Source organism: Leptonychotes weddellii, chromosome 3 (genome assembly GCF_054177405.1).
Source record: "Leptonychotes weddellii isolate Sample4059 chromosome 3, ASM5417740v2, whole genome shotgun sequence".
NCBI lineage: Eukaryota > Metazoa > Chordata > Mammalia > Carnivora > Phocidae > Leptonychotes > Leptonychotes weddellii.
The window spans coordinates 13478857-13498723 of NC_138371.1; the positions used below are offsets into that span (position 1 = coordinate 13478857).

The 19867-nt window shown below is 38.6% G+C and overlaps 1 protein-coding gene across 1 annotated transcript in view; it reads right to left on the reverse strand.

Annotated features, from left to right (window-relative positions):
• Window positions 1–6257: 6257 nt before the first annotated feature.
• Window positions 6258–19867, reverse strand: part of ACSL3 (acyl-CoA synthetase long chain family member 3) — a 70543-nt gene continuing 56933 nt past the window's right edge. The window contains exons 9-16 of the mRNA XM_081815304.1: window positions 19564–19635; window positions 18121–18260; window positions 16760–16932; window positions 14833–14907; window positions 13587–13778; window positions 12125–12239; window positions 10308–10465; window positions 6258–6983 (exon numbers count right to left, since the gene is read on the reverse strand). Of these exons, the coding sequence (XP_081671430.1) occupies window positions 6826–6983; window positions 10308–10465; window positions 12125–12239; window positions 13587–13778; window positions 14833–14907; window positions 16760–16932; window positions 18121–18260; window positions 19564–19635 (1083 nt within the window). The 3' untranslated portion in view covers window positions 6258–6825. The remainder of the gene's footprint in view (window positions 6984–10307; window positions 10466–12124; window positions 12240–13586; window positions 13779–14832; window positions 14908–16759; window positions 16933–18120; window positions 18261–19563; window positions 19636–19867) is intronic.

A 19867-nucleotide genomic window follows, 5' to 3' on the forward strand; every position in this document is an offset into this window, starting at 1 on the left:
GGAGCCTGCTTCTCCCTCTGCCTCTCTCTCTCTCTGTCTCTCATGAATAAATAAATAAAATTAAAAAAAAAAAAACATGTGGAAAATCATACAGGTATGAAATCCTCTGGTTGTAAAAAACTGATGAAGTCTTTAGGGACTGCCCCTCCCTTATCCAACATGTGAGAGTTCATGCAGGTTAAAGAACAAAATGAATGTGAAGAAAGTGGGGAAATCTTTAGCTATAATGTATCTTGTAGTCAACGTCAAGGACTTCATAGAACTCTGCAAATGTGGTCATTATAGGAAAATCTTCACTTATAGCTTGCCTTTGATTAAACAAGAAAGCCTGCACTGAGATTTCTATGAAGAAACCCTGTAAATGCAGACAGTGGGGGAAAGCTGCAGGTCATCCCTCTCTTACCATGAGAGGGCATTTTCTTCTTCTTTTTTTTTTAAAGATTTTATTTATTTGACAGAGAGAGAAACAGCGAGAGAGGGAACACAAGCAGCGGGAGTGGGAGAGGGAGAAGCAAGCTCCCCGTTGAGCAGGGAGCCCAACGCGGGGCTCGATCCCAGCACCCTGGGATCATGACCCGAGCCGAAGGCAGACGCTTAACGACTGAGTCACCCAGGCGCCCCGAGAGAGCATTTTCTAAAGAGAAAATCTACCACCAGCATTTCTCACAGAGCTGGAGCAATTCTAAAATTTGTAAGGAACCAGAAAATACCTTGAAGAGCCAAAGGAATGCTGAAAAGAAAACCAAAGCTGGAGGCTTCACAATTCCGGACTTCAAGCTCTGTTACAAAGCTGTCATCATCAAGACAGTATGGTACTGGCACAGAAACAGACACATAGATCGGTGCAAACAGAAGAGAGAGCCCAGAAATGGACCCTCAACTCTATGGTCAACTAATCTTCGACAAAGCAGGACAGAATGTCCAATGGAAAAAAGACAGTCTCTTCAACAAATGGTGTTGGGAAAATTGGACAGCCACATGCAGAAGAATGAAACTGGACCACTTTCCTACACCATACACAAAAATAAATTCAAAGTGGATGAAAGATCTAAATGTTGAGACAGAAATCCATCAAAATCCTAGAGGAGAACACAGGCAGCAACCTCTCTGACCTCAGCCACAGCTACTTACTAGACTCGTCTCCAAAGGCAAGGGAAACAAAAGCAAAAATGAACTATTGGGACTTCATCAGGATAAAAAGCTTTTGCACAGCAAAGGAAACAATCAACAGAAGTAAAAGGCAACCTACAGAATGGGAGAAGATATTCACAAATGACCGATCAGATAGAGGGCTTGTATCCAAAATCTATAAAGAATTTATCAAACTCAACACCCAAAAAACAAAAAGTCCAGTCAAGAAATGGGCAGAAGACATGAACAGACACTTCTCCAAAGAAGACATACAAATGGCCAACACATGAAAAAATGTTCAACATCACTTGGCATCAGATCAAAACCGCAATGAGATACCACCTCTGACCAGTCAGAATGGCTAAAATTAACAAGTCAGGAAATGACAGATGTTGGTGAGGATGTGGAGAAAGGGGAGCCCTCCTACATTGTTGGTGGGAATGCAAGCTGGTGCAGCCACTCTGGGAAACAGTATGGAGGTTCCTCAAAAGGTTACACATAGAACTACCCTAGGCCCAGCAATTGCACTACTAGGTATTTATCCAGAGGACACAAAAATGCTAATTCAAAGGGGCACATGCATTCCAATGTTTATGGCAACATTAACAATAGCCTACATACATATATAGGCTACCAATGTGTGTATATATATCGTGTGTGTACACACACACACACACACACACACACACAGAGGAATATTACTCAGCCATCAAAAAGAATGAAATCTTGCCGTTTGCAAAGACGTAGATAGAACTAGAGGGTATTATAAGCGAAATAAGTCAGAGAAAGACAAATACCAGTGAAATGATTTCACTCATGTGGAATTTAAGAAACAAAACAGATGAATATAGGGGAAGGGAAAGAAAAATGAAATAAAAACAGGGAGGCAAACCCTAAGAGACTCTTAACTCTAGGAAACAAATTGATGGTTGCTGAAGGGGAGGTGGGTGGGGGTATGGGGTAACTGGGTGATGGGTATTAAGGAGGGCACGTGATGTGATGAGCACTGGGTGTTATATGCAAGTGATGAATACATTGTATGTTAACTAAATTGAATTTAAATTTTAAAAAAATCGAGAAAATCTGTAAATGCAGAAAAACTTTCAGCATCAAAAAACTCATACTGGAGCCTGGTGATGGGTATTAACAGAGGGCACGTTCTGCATGGAGCACTGGGTGTTATACGCAAACAACAAATCATGGAACACTACATCAAAAACTAATGATGTAATGTATGGTGATTAACATAGTAATTATTTAAAAAAACCATACTGGAAGGGCCCCTGGGTGGCTCAGTTGTTAAGCATCTGCCTTCGGCTCAGGTCATGATCCCTGAGTCCTGGGATCGAGCCCCACATCGGGCTCCCTGCTCTGCGGGAAGCCTGCTCCTCCCTCTCCCACTCCCCCTGCTTGTGTTCCCTCCCTGTCTGTCAAATAAATAAAATCTTTAAAAAAAAAAAAAAAACTCATACTGGAGAGAAACCCTATTTCTACAAAGTAATCCATGCAGAAAAAACTTCAGAGACTCCATCTTATTGCATAACATATAACTCACACAAAAGAATTTCTCTTTATAAGAACTGAGGATTAACTTAACAAGGAATCACCAAATGGAAAAGTTGCTTCTGAATGAATCCCACGAAGTCACCACTATTCAAAAGTATCAGTAAATAAGGATGCTAATGGGGAAAGATTTGAAAAAGTCTGAGCTAGAAAAATGCATGTAATATTAGACACACATATGCCGCCTTGTGGTTGTAATTTTGTTAACATTTTAATCAGAAAAGTTATTGAATGCCCACTCAGAGGACCATGGACCATTACTAAGGCACTGGGGCTAGAGGGGATTTCCAAACAGATGTGCCCCTGGAGTCTACATACTTGCAAGAAGACAGATTAGAATCAGAGATAAGTTTGGTTTTGTTTTTTGGGGAGAGGGTCAGATTGATGACAACACATTACTTAAATCAGGCTATATATAACATATAAAACATAGCATGTTTTTCTATCTTTCCATGACAATACAGACCTGTCTCATCCTAAAATTACAGGTGTTACTGTGGTAGAAATATTAAGCTACCGAAGTTTAAAATAATCTGAGCAAGGTTAGTGAGAGAGAAATGAGGCACAATTATATCTAAGTTGATGCACAACACAAGCTGCTGCTAGATGCCTTTTGTTACAGTTGCCAGGATTCCGTACAGTGACCTGCTTTTATAAAAGTTTTCTTAGTACAAAAGTACATATACCTGGTTTTGTCATAAACAAACATCAAGTGGTCTTGAAGGCAGGGATAGGTTGTTTCTGAGATATCATGGAAGGATACAATTCTTCCACAATTAAAGGATTAAATGTAGGCATAAAACCTAGATTTATGGCTGCCACATTGCTTTTAATTACTCCCACGAATTTTATGTTCTCTAATTCATGCTATGTGACCATTTTAAGCATAGAAAACATCTTATCAGCACTGATTTTTAAATGCTGACAGCAGAGAATCTGTGTAGTCAAAATCAAAATAGAAAGGAGGCATCAGGAAGGGTTAGAGAAAGGGAGAACAGAATGCTGTCGGAAATAAAGTAGATTAAGAACAGAATTTTTAAAGTAAAAAATTCCCCTTCAAGTGGATTGGCTAGGCCAAGAAAATTCCCCGAACTCCTTTTTCAAAACAAGTATTTCAGGAATGTCAATTCAAGTTTGACTTTATTTATAGAGATTTTCTTAAAAAACAAAATAGTAGTTTTAATATCAGAAACTTTTTACATCTTTATTCTTCAAATTTGATGTCAAGTTACAAATAAATAGTCCATACCATGTGGCTATGTTGCTTCTTTATGATGTACACTTCAGGCAGAAAACAGCAATAACCAAGAATACATCAAAAATGAACTCGCAGTGAATAACCAATTGTTAAGTGTAGAGAAAAGATGCATTACATTTCAGTGTGGTCCAGTATGTACACTGTTTTAAGTGGATCCCCTTTAAAACATCACAGATGCATGTAATTCTCTTACAAAATAAAGAACTCACACATCAGGATTTCAAGTTTTAAAGTATCACAGGGAATAATTGCTTTAAAAACTGTAAATAATCTTGTGTATTTTAGCAGCAAAAAAAAATATTCCAGGGTAATCTTTAAATATTGCTGAAAAAATTGCAAGCTTTAGAGAACACCATGGGTATCAGATTCATTACTTAAAAAACAAAGTAGTACTTATTAAGAAGAGACCACTTTAGGTTTTGTTCTGCTGTTGGTAAAATAAAGTTGAAGCTAAAAAATCCCAGCCCAGGGTGGGGGGAAGCCTGCCAGAGAGAAGAGCGGAGGTAGCCGCCAGTCAGGCTCTAGACTTACTGTCACGGGAAAAGGCCGAGAAGTCTTATGTAACTTATTTCCACAGAACAAGTTCTTAGGAATTCTTTTGAGGATCTATAGTCTATTTTCAGATGTATTAGATTTAGCAACTGACTGACATTCTTCAAAGTTTTCCTCCCCAAGCGTCTTCTGGCTAAACCAGTATTTTAATAAAATCATTGTTGTTGGGTGGTGTTTTGGTTTTGGTTGTTAAACCAACTGTTTCTTTTGAAAGATTAATAGGAAAAGATACCATTTTTCAAGTCACTAAAGATGGCCTGGGTCAGAGAGTAATTTGTTTGAAAGGGGATGATACTTTATGTAATAATTTCATACTCTGCATGACATCTGACACGTGGCATCTAAGATTTTAAGACTGAAAGGAATTCTAAAAAATGAGAAAAATGGAATTAGACGCAAATTAAATCAGCCTTATTGGATGCTTCTGAAAAGAAACAACTTGTATCCACAATCAGTGGTAAGCTGACACTGTTTCAAGTCACCATTATATTGTTCTCTCTCCTTTGAAACACTAAACCTTTTTTTTCTAAATATAACTTCTCAAAAATCATTTGAAAGCAAACAATTATTCTAAAGAGAAAGCATCAGAAACAAATTCTCCACCCACCCTGACTTAATCTTTACATCACAACATCCTGACAGAGAAGCTGTTTACTTTCTTTGTTTTACTTCTTGGCAGTTTTCCCAAACTTTATGAAAATTTAAACTATGACAAGGAGAAACACATTAAAAACATAATGCAAATATACAGAAATACAAGAAATACTCAAAACCGAACACCATATTGTGGTATCTCCAAATATGGTGTGTGCACAAATGACCAAAAGCTACAGGGCCCTGGGTCTCAGCACTCCCACTATCCTACACAGATCTACATTCTTAACTTTGTTTGTTTTTGCCTTTTGATGCCTAAACCAACTAAGAATCAAGAAAATAACTGATAGGACATTAAGAAAACATGGTGTCTATGATTTTTTTAAAGTCTTGATTTGAACACATCTTCATTGGAGTGCAATATTACTCTTGATAATGCTCAAATAACAAGACAAGCAACACATATGAAAAGACTTACTATGTACCATACAAGCAGTGTTTTTAGAATCATAAATAACTTCCACAGTAACATAAAAACCTACAAATTAAATCTTAACTACTTCAGTATAAAGTTAAATTCTCATTATCTTAGTAAGAATGCCAGTATCAGAAGCATTCTCCATGTTTCTGTATTCTAGCGTAGAAAGGTTCTGTTTAGAAAGGATAAGGTGCTTTTTTAAATAAGTTGCCAATACACACACACACACACACACACACACACACAACCAGTGCAAACTATCAAGAGAAAGAATCCTCATTTTGAAATGCGATAGAAGATTACACATCTAGACTAAAAGCATCGGAGTGGATAGAATATCTTTCCATGACTGAGGTGCTGTAAATATAAACATTAATAAAGAATAGCTTTCTATCCTTTGCTTCTTAAATCCCACCCTAACTTTTAGAACTGCTTCCAACTTTAAAAAAAAGTTTGGACATTTTCATAGTTCAAAGCTAATGAGAAGACCCTGAATACCCTGAGGGTCAGCTACTGGAGACTACCCACTGGTGCTACATTTGCTGTGTTTTCTTTACTATCGAACATAACCCTCTCGTGCTATCTTGTTTCATGCAGCACCAACCAAACTTCCATTTTTTCCCTAATAAAAAATAAATATATATAGAAGACGCTGTCAGGCATATATTCACAAGGTCTCAATTTCTTAAAACATAAGTACGGGTATATTTATTTCTCTCAAATGCATACAAGACAATAATTACACAGCAACAAATCTTTTGTTCAACAATGATTTGATTCATAAGCGTTTGAATTTACATAATTTCACATCCATACTCTTGCATTTTTAAATACTGTAAGTACAAAAGCCCCCCAAATAACCAATTCTTATATTTCCTATTTATCCCTCTATACATCCGAACTTTAAAAAGTTACAAACTGAACATTATACAGAACATATAAATCATGTTTAAAAACTTGAGGTTTTAAAATCACTGTTCCCCAAAATGATTCAGAAAGTCCTCATGCTGACAAGTGCAGTCCTAGGTGGTAAGGTAAGTTGGAAAGGGGGAGAGAAAGAAGAGACAGACACCAGTTTGCTGTCTTAATGTTTTACTCATCCTGTCAGTAAAAACGGCGACGTCATGAGAAGTAACAGTTTAGGTTTACTATGAGGAACGGGGTTTGCCTCACAGTTGGAGACATGCACTTCAAGTATTTTCCTATTTGATCTGAGCTCCCTGTAGCAAACGATGCTGAAAGAGAAGAACTATTTTCTTCCATACATTCGCTCAATGTCCGCCTGGTAATGTGTTTTAAGCTCTTTACGTTTCAGCTTGAAGGCATCTGTCACCAGACCAGTTTCAGGGGTCCACGGTTCTGGGCTCAAACGAATTTTTACTGGAATTTCGAATTTTTCTAGACTCGCTGAGACGGGGGAAGGAAAAAAAATGTAAATGCAGAGGCATGAAAAATGTACAATTAAAATTCTTAGCAAACAGTAAACTTTTCTAGTCTTAGAGCACCCATCAAAATGCACAAACATCCCATGAATCTCACTTCTGAATAATCCATCCCTCAAAAACGCTACAAGTAAAAATATATAGAGATATGTATGAGAATTGTAATAGCAAAAAAACTGTTTTAAAAAATCTACATGGCCATCAATAGAATGGGTTAGATTCAGTTATGATGTAGGCATAAAATGGAATATAATTCAGTCATTAAAAATAAGATCTATGGGGCGCCTGGGTGGCTCAGACGGTTAAGTGTCTGCCTTCGGCTCAGGTCACGGTCCCGGGGTCCTGGGATCGAGTCCCACTTCAGGCTCCCTGCTTAGCAGGGAGCCTACCTCTCCCTCTCCCTCCGCCTGCTGCTTCCCCTGCTTGTGCTCTGTCAAAAATAAATAAAATCTTTGGGGGGAAAAAAAAATAAGATCTACATGGTACAGTGTGTAAAGATATTTGCAATATATATTATTAGGCTTTTAAAAAAAAAGGTTTTTTTTAAATACCAGATAAATTATACGCATCTAGATGTGTAGGACAAGTATACACCAAACTATAAGCCGTTTACCTCTAGGAGCTAAGATCCACGATTAAGGAAAAGCAAATGCCACACACCTATTTGTTTTCAGTTTATTTTAAGGAGATCACTTTAGAAACTAAAAAATAATAAAGTTTAAAAAGAATCTTGTCATTGAACCAGAATATTCAGCATAAGCTTTGAGGACAGAATGTAGGCTCACTATCGTGTTCCTATACACTGCTGGATACCAGCAGATTCTCAATAGCAGAGGGTTGGAGACGGGGAGAGGGATGGAGAAAGAAAGGGAGGGATGGAGACGGGGAGAAAAGGGAGAGGTTTTTCCAGCATTCATTCAACAAATATTTATTGAAAAAAATTACTGTGTGAAGTGCTTTACTAAACATTCTTAAACACTCTTTAAAAAACACAAGAATAGTTTCTGTTCTCAAGTGGAATAAAATCTAACAATGATAAACAGGTAACCATGTAGCCATGATTACACACACACACACAGGCACACTTGCTCACTAAACTGAAGGTGTAAGTACCTTGGGAGCAAAAGGGGTATATTAACTCTAACTTATAAACATAGCCACAACAAGGTTTTCTCTCCAAAGACTGAAGCTATTTCAGGAGTGCTCCCCTAGAGGGAAAACCACTGTGAGCAAAAGCAGCAAGGCCTGGACCTCAGGACTTATGGAATAGTTCCTTTTTGTTCTGTTGTGTTTATATGTTAAAGCAAATATTTTTTCTTCCCTTTTACTCTCTTATCTATAATAATAGGTATTAATAAGCTAACTGCATACAGAATAAGAGCCAAAATCGCTCAAGAGCTCTGCATCCTCTTCTGCAAAAAAGGTCACTGCATTTTCAGCTGTGTGCTAGGCAGCTTTACTGCCTTAGGCAGGAGTCTTTGTTACTGTCCTTACTTAAAAATCAACTATGTTCTCAGGAGATGTACATGGGTGCCAAGCGGACAAGCGATGATGGACTGGGAAGTCAGTTTTGTGTATCAGCTGGGCTAGGCTGGAGTTCCCAGGTACTCAAACACTAATGCAGGTGTTGCTCTGAGGATATTTTGTAGATAGGATTATGTCTATAACCAGTTTACTCTATGTGAGGAAAACTGGCCTAGATCATCTTAGTGGGCCTGGTTTGGCCAACTGAAAGGCTGTAGGAGCAGAGCTGAGGTGCCCCCAAACAAAAAGCAATTCTGCCTGTGGTCAGCTGCTGCCAGCAGGCTGCCCTCCCGATTTCCAGCTTTGCCTAAGTCAGCCCCCAAAATCACATAAACCAATTCTTCACACTGAGTCTCTCTATATACTACTAATTCTGTTTCTCAGGTGTAAACCTAATACAGATTTTGCCTAAGAATGAAGTTGGATCCCTTCTTCACATCATATGAAAATGAACTCAAATGGACCAAGGAGCTTTTAAATATAACAGCTGAAACTATAAAATTCTTAGAATAAAAAATAGGGTGTATCTTTGTGATAGATTAGGAATGGTTTCTCAGATAGGATACCAAAAGCACAAGCAACAAAAGAAAAAAAAAAACCTACCTTTTGTAATTCAAAGGATACCATCAAAAAAGTAAAAACACAACCCACAGAATGGGAGAAAATATTTACAAATTGCATATCTGGTAAGAGCCTTGTGTCTAGAATATATAAAGAACTCGCACAATTCAATAATAAAAAGGCAACCCCATTTAAAAAATGGGCAAAGGGGCACCTGGGTGGCTCAGTCATTAAGCATCTGCCTTCGGCTCAGGTCATGATCCCAGGGTCCTGGGATCGAGCCCCATATCGGGCTCTCTGCTCGGCGGGAAGCCTGCTTCTCCCTCTCCCACTCCCCCTGCTTGTGTTCCCTCTCTCGCTCTGTCTCTGTCAAATAAATCTTTTAAAAAATAAATAAATAAAAATTTAAAAAATGGGCAAAGGATCTGAATAGACATTTCTCTAGAGAAGACATACAATGGCTAATAAATACAAGAAAGGATGCCAAGCATCATTAGCCACCAGAAAAATGTAAATCAAAACGAGATACCCTACTTCATACCCACTAGGATGAGTAGAATCCAAAGGATGAACAGTAACAAGTATTTCGAGGACGTGGGGAAACTGGAAACCAACACTAGCGGGGATGATAAAATGATGCTACCATTTTAGAAAATAGTTTGGAAAATTTGGGAAAAAATATTCTGGAAAATAATCTGGTACTTTTGTCTCAAAAGATTTAACATAAAGTTGACACAGGCCTAGCAGTTCCACTCTGAAGTACCTACCCGGGAGAAATGAGTTCGTCCACACAAACCCTTGCACGTGAGTGCAACCAAAAGCAGAGCAACCCACTGCAACCCCCCCAACACACACGCAGAAAGGTGGATAGGACATATCCGGTGTAGAAAATGCAGAGAAGAGTCTTGGACAGTTCCGGGTGGGCCGGGGTGGCCAGGACCCAGCTGAGTAAGGAGAGAAAGGGCGACCCGGAAGACAGAAGCTGCAGGGACAAGGACATTCTGACCGGTGCCCGCCGCCACAGGAGCCCGTGACGGGCGAGTCCTGGGGAGGAGTCTGGATGCGGGCCTGAGAAGCCTGTTCTTCTATCCAACGGCAGGAGACACAGTTGGTTTCCGAGCAGGAAATGATGTCCCCTAAGCCTTGTGACAGCAGAGCAAGTAAACGTGAGCCTCGGTCCTCAGTCTGCCTCACAGCCACTCACCTGAAATAGCAGCTTCAGAGAGCACTTTGAGGACCTCGTTTTCCATTTCACAGCTGTTACACAGCTCCTCCCAAGTCCCATGAAGTCCTTTCTTTCGAGCGAGTTCTGTTAGTTCCTTTTGATTTGGCACAACAAACCCAATGACATAAGAATGATAACTGAAATACATAAAGGACAAGCGGCTAAGGGTCTAAATGGCACAGCGTGGGAGTGGGTGTCAGCGAGACGCCGACGCCGTCAATTCATGACTGCTTGAAAGAACATACGTGACGCGCATCTGGTACAGAGCACTTACCTCACGGAACAGCCACTTCTACCGTATGATTCATAGTATGTTCAACGCTCAACAGAGTCCACTGCTAAATAAACCTTCATCTGATATTTAATGGCAAATTTCAACTAGGTGTTAACTGTTACGAATACTTCCATGTATACATTTTTTAAAAGAAAATTACAAATATCAGAAAATTCAACTTTGGAAAAGAATCAGTAATTCACATTAACAGGTTAAACAAAAATAAAAATTCATGTAAATAGAAATTGTATCTGGGTGGCTCAGTCGGTGAAGCATCTGACTCTTGATTTCCGCTCAGGTGATGATCTCAGCGTTGTGAGATCGAACCCCGTGTCAGGCTCCACACTCAGTGCTGAGTCTCCCTGGGATTCTCGCTCTCCCTCTGCTCCCCCTGCCCTTGCTCATGCACTCTGTTGCTCTCGAATGAATAAATAAAACCTTTTAAAAATATATTTGAAAATTTAAAAAAAAAGAAATTGTACCTAAAGAAAACTGGCAGCAAATCAAAGTAATGTGGCTGCATTTATTTTCTTCTTTTGTTATCACGAGAACTGTGAATGAAAGAGCTTTAGGTACGCCTGCCAGTGGCAGTAAGAAATAGCCAACAGCATTAGGAAGAGAAGGGCAGTCTGGTTAAGATCCCACAAGTAAAAGCCAGAATTGTAGCAGCACTAAAGAAAATATCTCATAGCTAATTAAAGGGCTGAATGATTTATGATTCAATGTAGTAAATCTTTAAAGTCTATTTCTAAATTGATTCTTCTGATACCAGATTTTAAATCTCACAATAACTATTTTATGTCAACTGCTGCAGTAAGGTTCCTAGGCTGGCCACCAAGTATCTGATCGTTAACACTGGAGAATAATTAATACATATAAAACTCTTAGGGGAAAATGTCATCAGAGTGCCAATCTAAATTTCCAACACATTTCCCAGGAATACATTTCTGGGATTTTTAACTTTAAACTCTCCTTCCCTCCTTCCCAGCTGCCTCTATATAATTACGAACTAGAGATACTAGGAGTTCAGCCACAGCTTAACATAGCTTAAGGCAGAGCTCCCAGCCCTGGCCAGGGTCTGAAGTAGGCTCGAGTCTAGAGCGGGGTAGCTAAGTGCTGAGCAGGGTTCAGCTTGATGACTCCCATCCTCAACTTCCTTCTTTACTCCCCTTTGCTCTGGACTGGTTCTGGGATGCTTCCCTGTGCAGCCGGGCGGGTCACTGGGGGTACCAAGGCAGCAGGAGGGAGGACTTGACTTTCTTCCCCTCCCTACCACACAGGACACCGCAGTGAGATGTAAAGCAGAAAACAGGGACACAGAGGAGGACGAGGAGGGGAGGCATCACAAGGACAGAATCAGTTACTGGTTTTTCCTGAGAAGAGGACTCTCCCAGAGACAACGGATAAGAAGGAAGAAGAGTTCTTAGTATAGTTTTACAAAGAAGATTCATCTAGGAAGGAAATGCCAAAACCACACAAAATGTTTGTTTGAAGTAAAAGTAACAGAATTCTACTTTCTTACCTGTTTGCATATGCGCAAATGTTATCTATAAGGGAGAGGTTCTTCAGAGCTGCCTCTACTTTCCCAAGAGAAACATATTCTCCCGCCTGCAGTTTCACAAGGTCCTTCTTACGATCTGTGCAGAACAAAGGCCGGGAGGGGCCACATGGGAGCATAGAAATACCTTGAATACACATGAATATTGCCCATTCCCTAAGTAATTTGCTATCAGTTAAGTCTATTATTAATAGTTACACCCAAACTAAAAGTACACAGTATATTAGGCCCTAATTTTTGTACCATTAAATAAATTCTTTCAAAAAAAGAAAATCAGCTTCTAGTCAAGAGCCCCCACCATCAGGGCTTCGGGCATGTTCCGCTGAACAAGTGTGTTCCTGCAACCCATTAACACCAGGAAGCTGAAGAGTTCTCAGGGACACGTGAAAGCTCACATTCTATCTGGAGAGAAGCACATCCCCTCCATACAGAACAGTAAGGGTAAAGGTCAAGCCTGTCCAACCTGCTGATCTGGAAAGAATTCCTGTAAGTGAGGCCTGGACTGAGTCTTGAGGGAAGACGGGCGCTGACCAAGTGCAGCAGCCGTGGAAAACGACAGACAGGTCCGCTTGAATCACCGCAGCATGGTGTGGGAGGGAACGGCCGGAGGCGGAGAGGTGGGGTTGGGCTACAGGACAGAGGCGCAAGGAACCAAGCCCTTAGCTGCCACTAGAGTTTTCTAGCAGCAAAGGGGCCCAGTGAGATCAGTGCTGAGGGCTCACATGGCCTTTGAGTGTGTGTGTTTAAGGGGTACAAGTATGTCCCAGGGAGGAATTTCTTGCAATAGGGTGACAGAAGGTGCAGGCCTGACCTACGGTCATGGTGGGGCACAGAGAAAGAAGAGAGTATCTTGAGGCATGTTTCACATGATAAATCAGTAGAAAATGGGTAAGACATGGGGAGTGCACTAAACAATCTCATCTCCCCCAGGTTTCTAGGTAGCATGACTAGGACAGAAATTCTATTAACTGAGAAAAAAAATTTAAGAGGGAAGGCAGGGAGCTATTTTTTGCCCCCTGGGTCCTAGTACTCCAACTGCCAGGCTTCCTTATTCTCACAGGCAAGGCCAGGACATGGTTCCAACAGGAGAGAGCCTGTCCAATAACCTCTAGATAGCAAAGAGCACACAAAAATAAATATTCCCTACTGAGAACTGGATTCTTTCAGGGTTATCTAATAATTAAAAATACCACTCCTGTTGAACAGATTTTGAGATCTCCTAAAATGTCAGGCCTTAAAACTTCTTCACAGTTTATTATAAAATTTTATATTCCAGGGATGATACAACAGACCCTATCAACACTGCAGAGAGATACATTCTTATATTATTAAACAGTTTCCCTAAATATACAGTTATCTCTTTTGTAAAACTATTTCAGAAACATTCACTGTCAGAAAACATATGTATATGTATTAGTTGGCTCACCGATAATCTTTAAACAACCATCGGGGTCAAACTCCCCAATATCTCCAGTACAGAGCCACCTCTGTCCATTTTCATCTTCAAAGAAATCAGCTGTCGTTTTTGCTTCATTTTTGTAGTATCCTATTGTCACGTTTTGGCCACCAATAAGAACTTCACCCCTCGGGTGTGGTTTATCGGTATTAAAGTATCCACCTAATAAACACAAAATAATTAACAGTTAATTCAAAATTTTTATCCCTATATACAGTTGTGTGAAAATGTGAAACTATTAGTTTCTAAACAGGGACATCTGATTTTAATCCAATTAGTTTCCCAAAGGAAATGAGGCAGACAGTATGAATGAACAAAAACTCATTAATGTAAAACTAGGTGCAAAATTTCAGTTGCTTACCCATAAGCACTGATGCTTTTAAACTACTACTCCAAGCAAAAATTACACTAAAAAATCCAACATCTGTGGTATAAAATAATCATGTGTACTACATAGGTAAACTCCTTTAAGGATTCTGTAGAGATTCCTATATATCTGATAAAAGTATTAAATCATGTAATTCAATAAAACACATCTCCAAAATCAAATTACACAATGTTTAGAAGATTTATGACTGGCAGATAAGTTCAGAATGACTCCAAGTTTAAATCTGTGAAACATTTTCACTAATTATGCTAAAAGGTAAATGAAAAATGGCAGCGAACCCTCAGAATCTTTACTCTGTATAAAAGAAAAATTTAGCCAACCAATCACTGATAATGTATACACAGAAAGAATCAAAATTTTTAAAAAGTGATTAGTATTTAAATGGCACAACAGATTTGTATGAAATTATAGTAAAAATTTCCTTCTGATGATTCTAGATTGAAGCCGTCAGGGAAAAGAAAGAAAAAAAGAAAAATCCTCAGTTTCATATATTATATTTTATGATTTTGCTGCTAACAAAATAAACTTATGATCATTCCTAATTTACTGACATCATTCATTTAGGAGATTTCTCAAGTTTTTGCCGTAATTCTTACTTGCATTCATGTAATAAAATAAGCAAAATAAAAACAATTTTAATTCTTCAGAATCATTCTTGAAATAAGCAAAATAAATGCATTCGTATAGCTCTAGATAAAATAGTTCTATTAGACAAAAAAAGCACTTGTGGGTGATTTTATATTCTAAAGTAAGAAAATGAAGCACAATTCTAATTTTAAGGTTTAATATTATACAAATTAATGGTCTGTGGTTAAAATAGGTTATTACCTTCCTCCCAGTTCTTTAATTTGATTTCACAGCAAACTAATGGTGCTCCCACTCTGCCAGTATTGTAGTCCCATACTAAGATGCAAATGAAAAAAAGCATTTGATTACAGTGGTGAATAAACAGCTTGATTTTTCTAAATTACCAAAAATGATGATTTATCCCAAAGCTTTGACATCCCCAGAGAATCTTTAAAAGCTGGAGTCACAAACTGGGGAACCACAAGCTGTGTGGCCCACACAGAGTTCTGTTTTTTTATTCTGAATTGGTTACTGACATTTAAAAATCAAGACAATTTCCCCAGAAGTGTGGCATCTCCAGGACCAACAGGGCTGGCATTTCCAGCACAGCAACAACTGTAGTCCCCATTAGATGGGGCGTGCCTGCTCCAGCTCCCCCCGATTCCTGCCTTACACCCACCGCGGATCTTCGTACCTCAAGGCTCACTTCACTCACTGAAGTAGCTGCCTGGCTCATGTGTCTGGAGCCCCTATCTTAAAGGATGATGGATCACAATGGCTTCCCCCCATTCCACTTCCTTATTAGACCGGACGGCTCTGCAGTATAAATAGCCTCTCCAATCTTCTCCCGTCTATCACTATTACAAAGTGAGACCTCTAAAGCCTCCCCGACATCAGCTGATGCTATCACCCTATTTAAACTCATACACAGGAGTTCATTAGACCAGGCTGGAGATTAACTTTCAAGGATCTGGGAAAAGCACACACCACTATTGTGAATTACTACTGCATTATGTTTCCTCTTCAAAGATCATTCAAGTATCAGAAAAGGCTGATATTTAAAATTCACAGAATGTTTTGTTTACAACATAAGCTGTAACTGATGAATCACATTCAATGCAAATCTTAAAAACAGAAGCTATAAGGATCATCAGAAGAAAGGAAACATAGATGTACATATTTAAGATTGCTTTTTTATTTCCTGCAAAACAAGACTTAGAAGTAGCTTCCAAAATATAGAAAACTGGAAACAGGAAAATACAGAAGTAATGTAAGATAAACCTGACATAAGAATGGTACACAGCAGGGGCGCCTCGGTGGCTCAGTTGGTTAGGCGACTGCCTTCGGCTCAGGTCATGATCCTGGAGTCCCGGGATCGAGTCCCGCATCGGGCTCCCTGCTGTCAGCGGGGAGTCTGTTTCTCCCTCTGACCCTCCCCCCTCTCATGTACTCGCTCTCTCTCATTCTCTCTCTCTCAAATAAATAAATAAAATCTTTAAAAAAAAAAAAAGAATGGTACACAGCAACACTGAAGGTAAATAGGGGAAAATGATCAGTTAAAAGGTTTAGTACCTGTCAGTATCTAGAAAATACAAAGTAGCTTTTCCTAGTACTGAGAAGCAAAATAACTTTCCTCCATAAAAGGGACACATGAGGCACTTTGGGATTCATCCAGGAACCACTTGGGTAGTGGATCACCTCCTCAATCATGTCACCATGATAAACGCTAGAAATTACATTCTATAAAACTGAATCTGGTTTCTCTCTCATTACACAGACCACCCCCATAAACCACTTCCAAGTTTGAGCTTTAATACACATACCTAAACAACTGTACAAAACATGTTAATGTTTTTCACAAAAAGACATTTAATAACTGATAAAAGAAAATAAATGTATATAATACAGCCAATGCTTGTTACTAAAACTTCTTTTCCAGACGCTAAGTAGCTTTTAATATGATGTATCATAATCTAACATGAAAGACTCCTTTAATTGACTATTAGATGTACCCAATACTTAAAAACTTTATCAATAATCACAGTACTTAGAATCTACCATTATTCTGCTACACAAATACCTTAACCACTTTTATCCTTCGTACTGCAGAAAACAACCCATGACCAAAGAATACAGGGAGGCACACCCCAGGCTCTGTTGGACACACCACCCTGTGGAGAGCACCAACCTTCTGTAATTGTTCCTGCACCACAAGATTCAGTCAGTCCGTATCCCTGACCGACGGGGCAGCAGAAGCAGATGTTCATGAATCGCTGTGTGGTTGCAGAAAGCGGAGCGCCTCCACACAACAGAAGCCGGATACTTCCACCGAGCAAGCCTCGAACTTTTCGGAAAATAAACCTAAAAAAGAGAGAGAGAGAGAATCAGAGGATTTGAAGCTGAATGGGATTTTCCAGATCGTTCAGACTAATCTCCCAATTTTGATACGTGAGATTTTGAGAGTCACGCTCGCCCAAAGCCACACAACCAGTTCAAGAGATTCTCTCACTCACTATTTAAATCTTAATTTTTTATAGTTCGACCAAGTAAAGAACGTATGATTTTCTCTTAAGAACTTTTCAAGTTAATATCTGAAATCAAAACTGTCAGGTTTAAAATTTTGTATAGTAATGGCAAACCCATGTTTATGGCCACAGAGCAATTAGTTTTATATTATGTAATACACATATTAATACTGAATAATCCCATTGTATCTTTATAAAATTTAGCATTAAAAGCAAATTTTTTTTTTTTTTGCTTTTGTTTACTTCATTAGAAATATGCACATACTTGGGGCACCTGGGTGGCTCAGTCAGTTAAGCGTCTGAATCTTGGTTTCGGCTCAGGTCATGATCTCAGAGTCGTGGGGTCGTGGAATCGGCCCTGCGTCGGGGTCCATGCTCAATGTGGAGTCTGCTTAAGATTCTCATTCTCCCTCCCACTCTACCCCTACCCCTGCATGCATACACACACTCTCTCTCTCAAAGTGTTTTTTAAAAAAGAAATGTGTACATATTTGTACAATCTCTTTTTAAAATAAGGCAGAAAAAATATAAAGTTTCAAATAATGTGGAGCATCTGGAAACTCTATTAATATTCCCATAAAACAAATTAAATGCCATACATTGTTTTCTAATTTCTAAATTATAATTAAATCTACTTACCCAGCACTACAAAAACAAAAAGTATCAGGTCTGTGGTAAAACCTATCATTTAACACTTTAAACACTCATATTTAGTTGCCATTTTATATTCATATTGAAATAAATTTAAAAGCAAAGAAAAATTATTTCTAAAAATAACTAAAATCACATACGTGTCCACAGAAAATGAAAGCAAACTATTAAATACAGTAAAACTGTAAGTGAAATGTTTTTTCAAATAACACTGCAATCTTTTTTAATTGCTCATACTCTTATGCAAGATGGATTTTTAGAGTCCCTTTGACTTTTTAAAACCAATTCATTTCTTGTAACTATCTCAATTACCTGGGCTAGTGATATGAACAAAATGACTAAGTCACCAAAGAAGAGGGGGGAGTCATCTGACCTGTCACACAGTGGAGTGCCACGGCCTTTGGAAATCTGTTCCATTTTGTAATTATAGGCCAGAATAAACAGATTGCGTTGGAAACTACTCATTTCGTTCACTTTATTCATAACGTTTTTGTAGATTCGATCCATGATTTCCTAGATATATAAAAATGAGTTAATACCGTCAATAATGCTATCAGCTGCCTTCCATATTATATCTGAACACCAGATAAATATTTCTATCAGTGTTGAGGCATTTTAGAAGATATAGTCTATCAGGAATAAACTTTTAAAATAGAGCCACAGCTAGTTTAAAAATGAGGTTTCTGTAAAAATAATTTTTCGTAACACAAATATACCTAGATGCTCATGAGTGGGGGGGAAAAGAAAGAAAAAAAATAAAAGCCTTAGGGCAGTAACAGAATCAGTATTGATTCTTTACATGGCTTGCTTGTCTTATTTATTTTGGAAAAACTAAGCTCACTACATAAATAACAACTGTATGAAATGGTTTTTAAAATTCTCATAACCTTATCTTATAAAAATACAGAGAGTCACATTCTTTGCTCACAAAAGGACCAAAGGGTTATTCTGGTTGGTTGGTTGTCTTTTAATGCTGCACTCAGGAAATTTTCCTGCTCTGCACTACATTTAGCTTGCTAGGACCATCACTATGAAGTATATATACTTCAATGACTTGAAATGGTTTTCCCTTTACAAGTTTAAATTGTATTTCATTTTACATGAACTGAAGATTACATGAACTAAAAAGTAAAATATTACACTACAGAAACTATGCACCTACAGAAACTACAAAGTAACTATGTAACTCTGCTTGGATGGGGTTACTCAGGGATCTGGTAATGATTCCCAACACTTTCAAACAATATCAGAAGCCACATAAAACTCACACTAAGGAGACAGAAAATCGTTACTCTGCCATTTCCACTCAATTCCCAGGTCCCTGCCCATGCCTGGTACATTAGGATACATAGTGTTTCTCAGGTAATTCAAAGGTGCACCACTTCTCTGTCACTTTTTTTGGCGACTAGGCCAGACTGTTCCTGGGGACTCAGGAGGTAATTAATTACGCAATTTGCTCAGAGGAGAAGGAAGTGCTATCAAACCTTCCCCCCATCTCCTGCTGGGCTTCAGGTTTCTACTAATAGCAAACATATCATGAAAAGGATCTGAATAAGAAGCGACTTTAGGGAAAGGATGTAATATTATCACAGGGAAACTGAAACTGAGTATTTAGTAAATTTAAAAAATGAATAAATAAATAAAGTTAAAAAAAGGAAGACTGAATCAGTCCCGCAGAGCATAAGGCAATATAATCAGTAAGGAACAAATCCTACATAAACTACCCTGCCAACAGTTAACTCTTCCACTAGCGTTCAGGCTCTGTGGCCGGTGACCCTTCTCTAGTATGCAACATTAACTAACGGTCGGTTCTTACCGGAACAGCTGCCATCAATGTTGGTTTCAACATGGTTGTATCCCCTTTGCTTCCTTTTTTTATTTTTGAAGACTAGAGAGAGAAAAGGTGATCTGTATAAACTGATCCTTATTTTAGAAATCCGGTGAAATTCTTAGACCAAAAAGTGTATTATAAATTCATCATTTTAATTTACTTATTGTAAAAACTTAAAAACTTAAAAGTAATTATTTTTAAATGATTAACTGCCACCTTACATTGTCATGCTGATACAGAAAAATGTGTTAAAAAATTACAATTTTTTAGTATCTGAAGTCACAAGGCA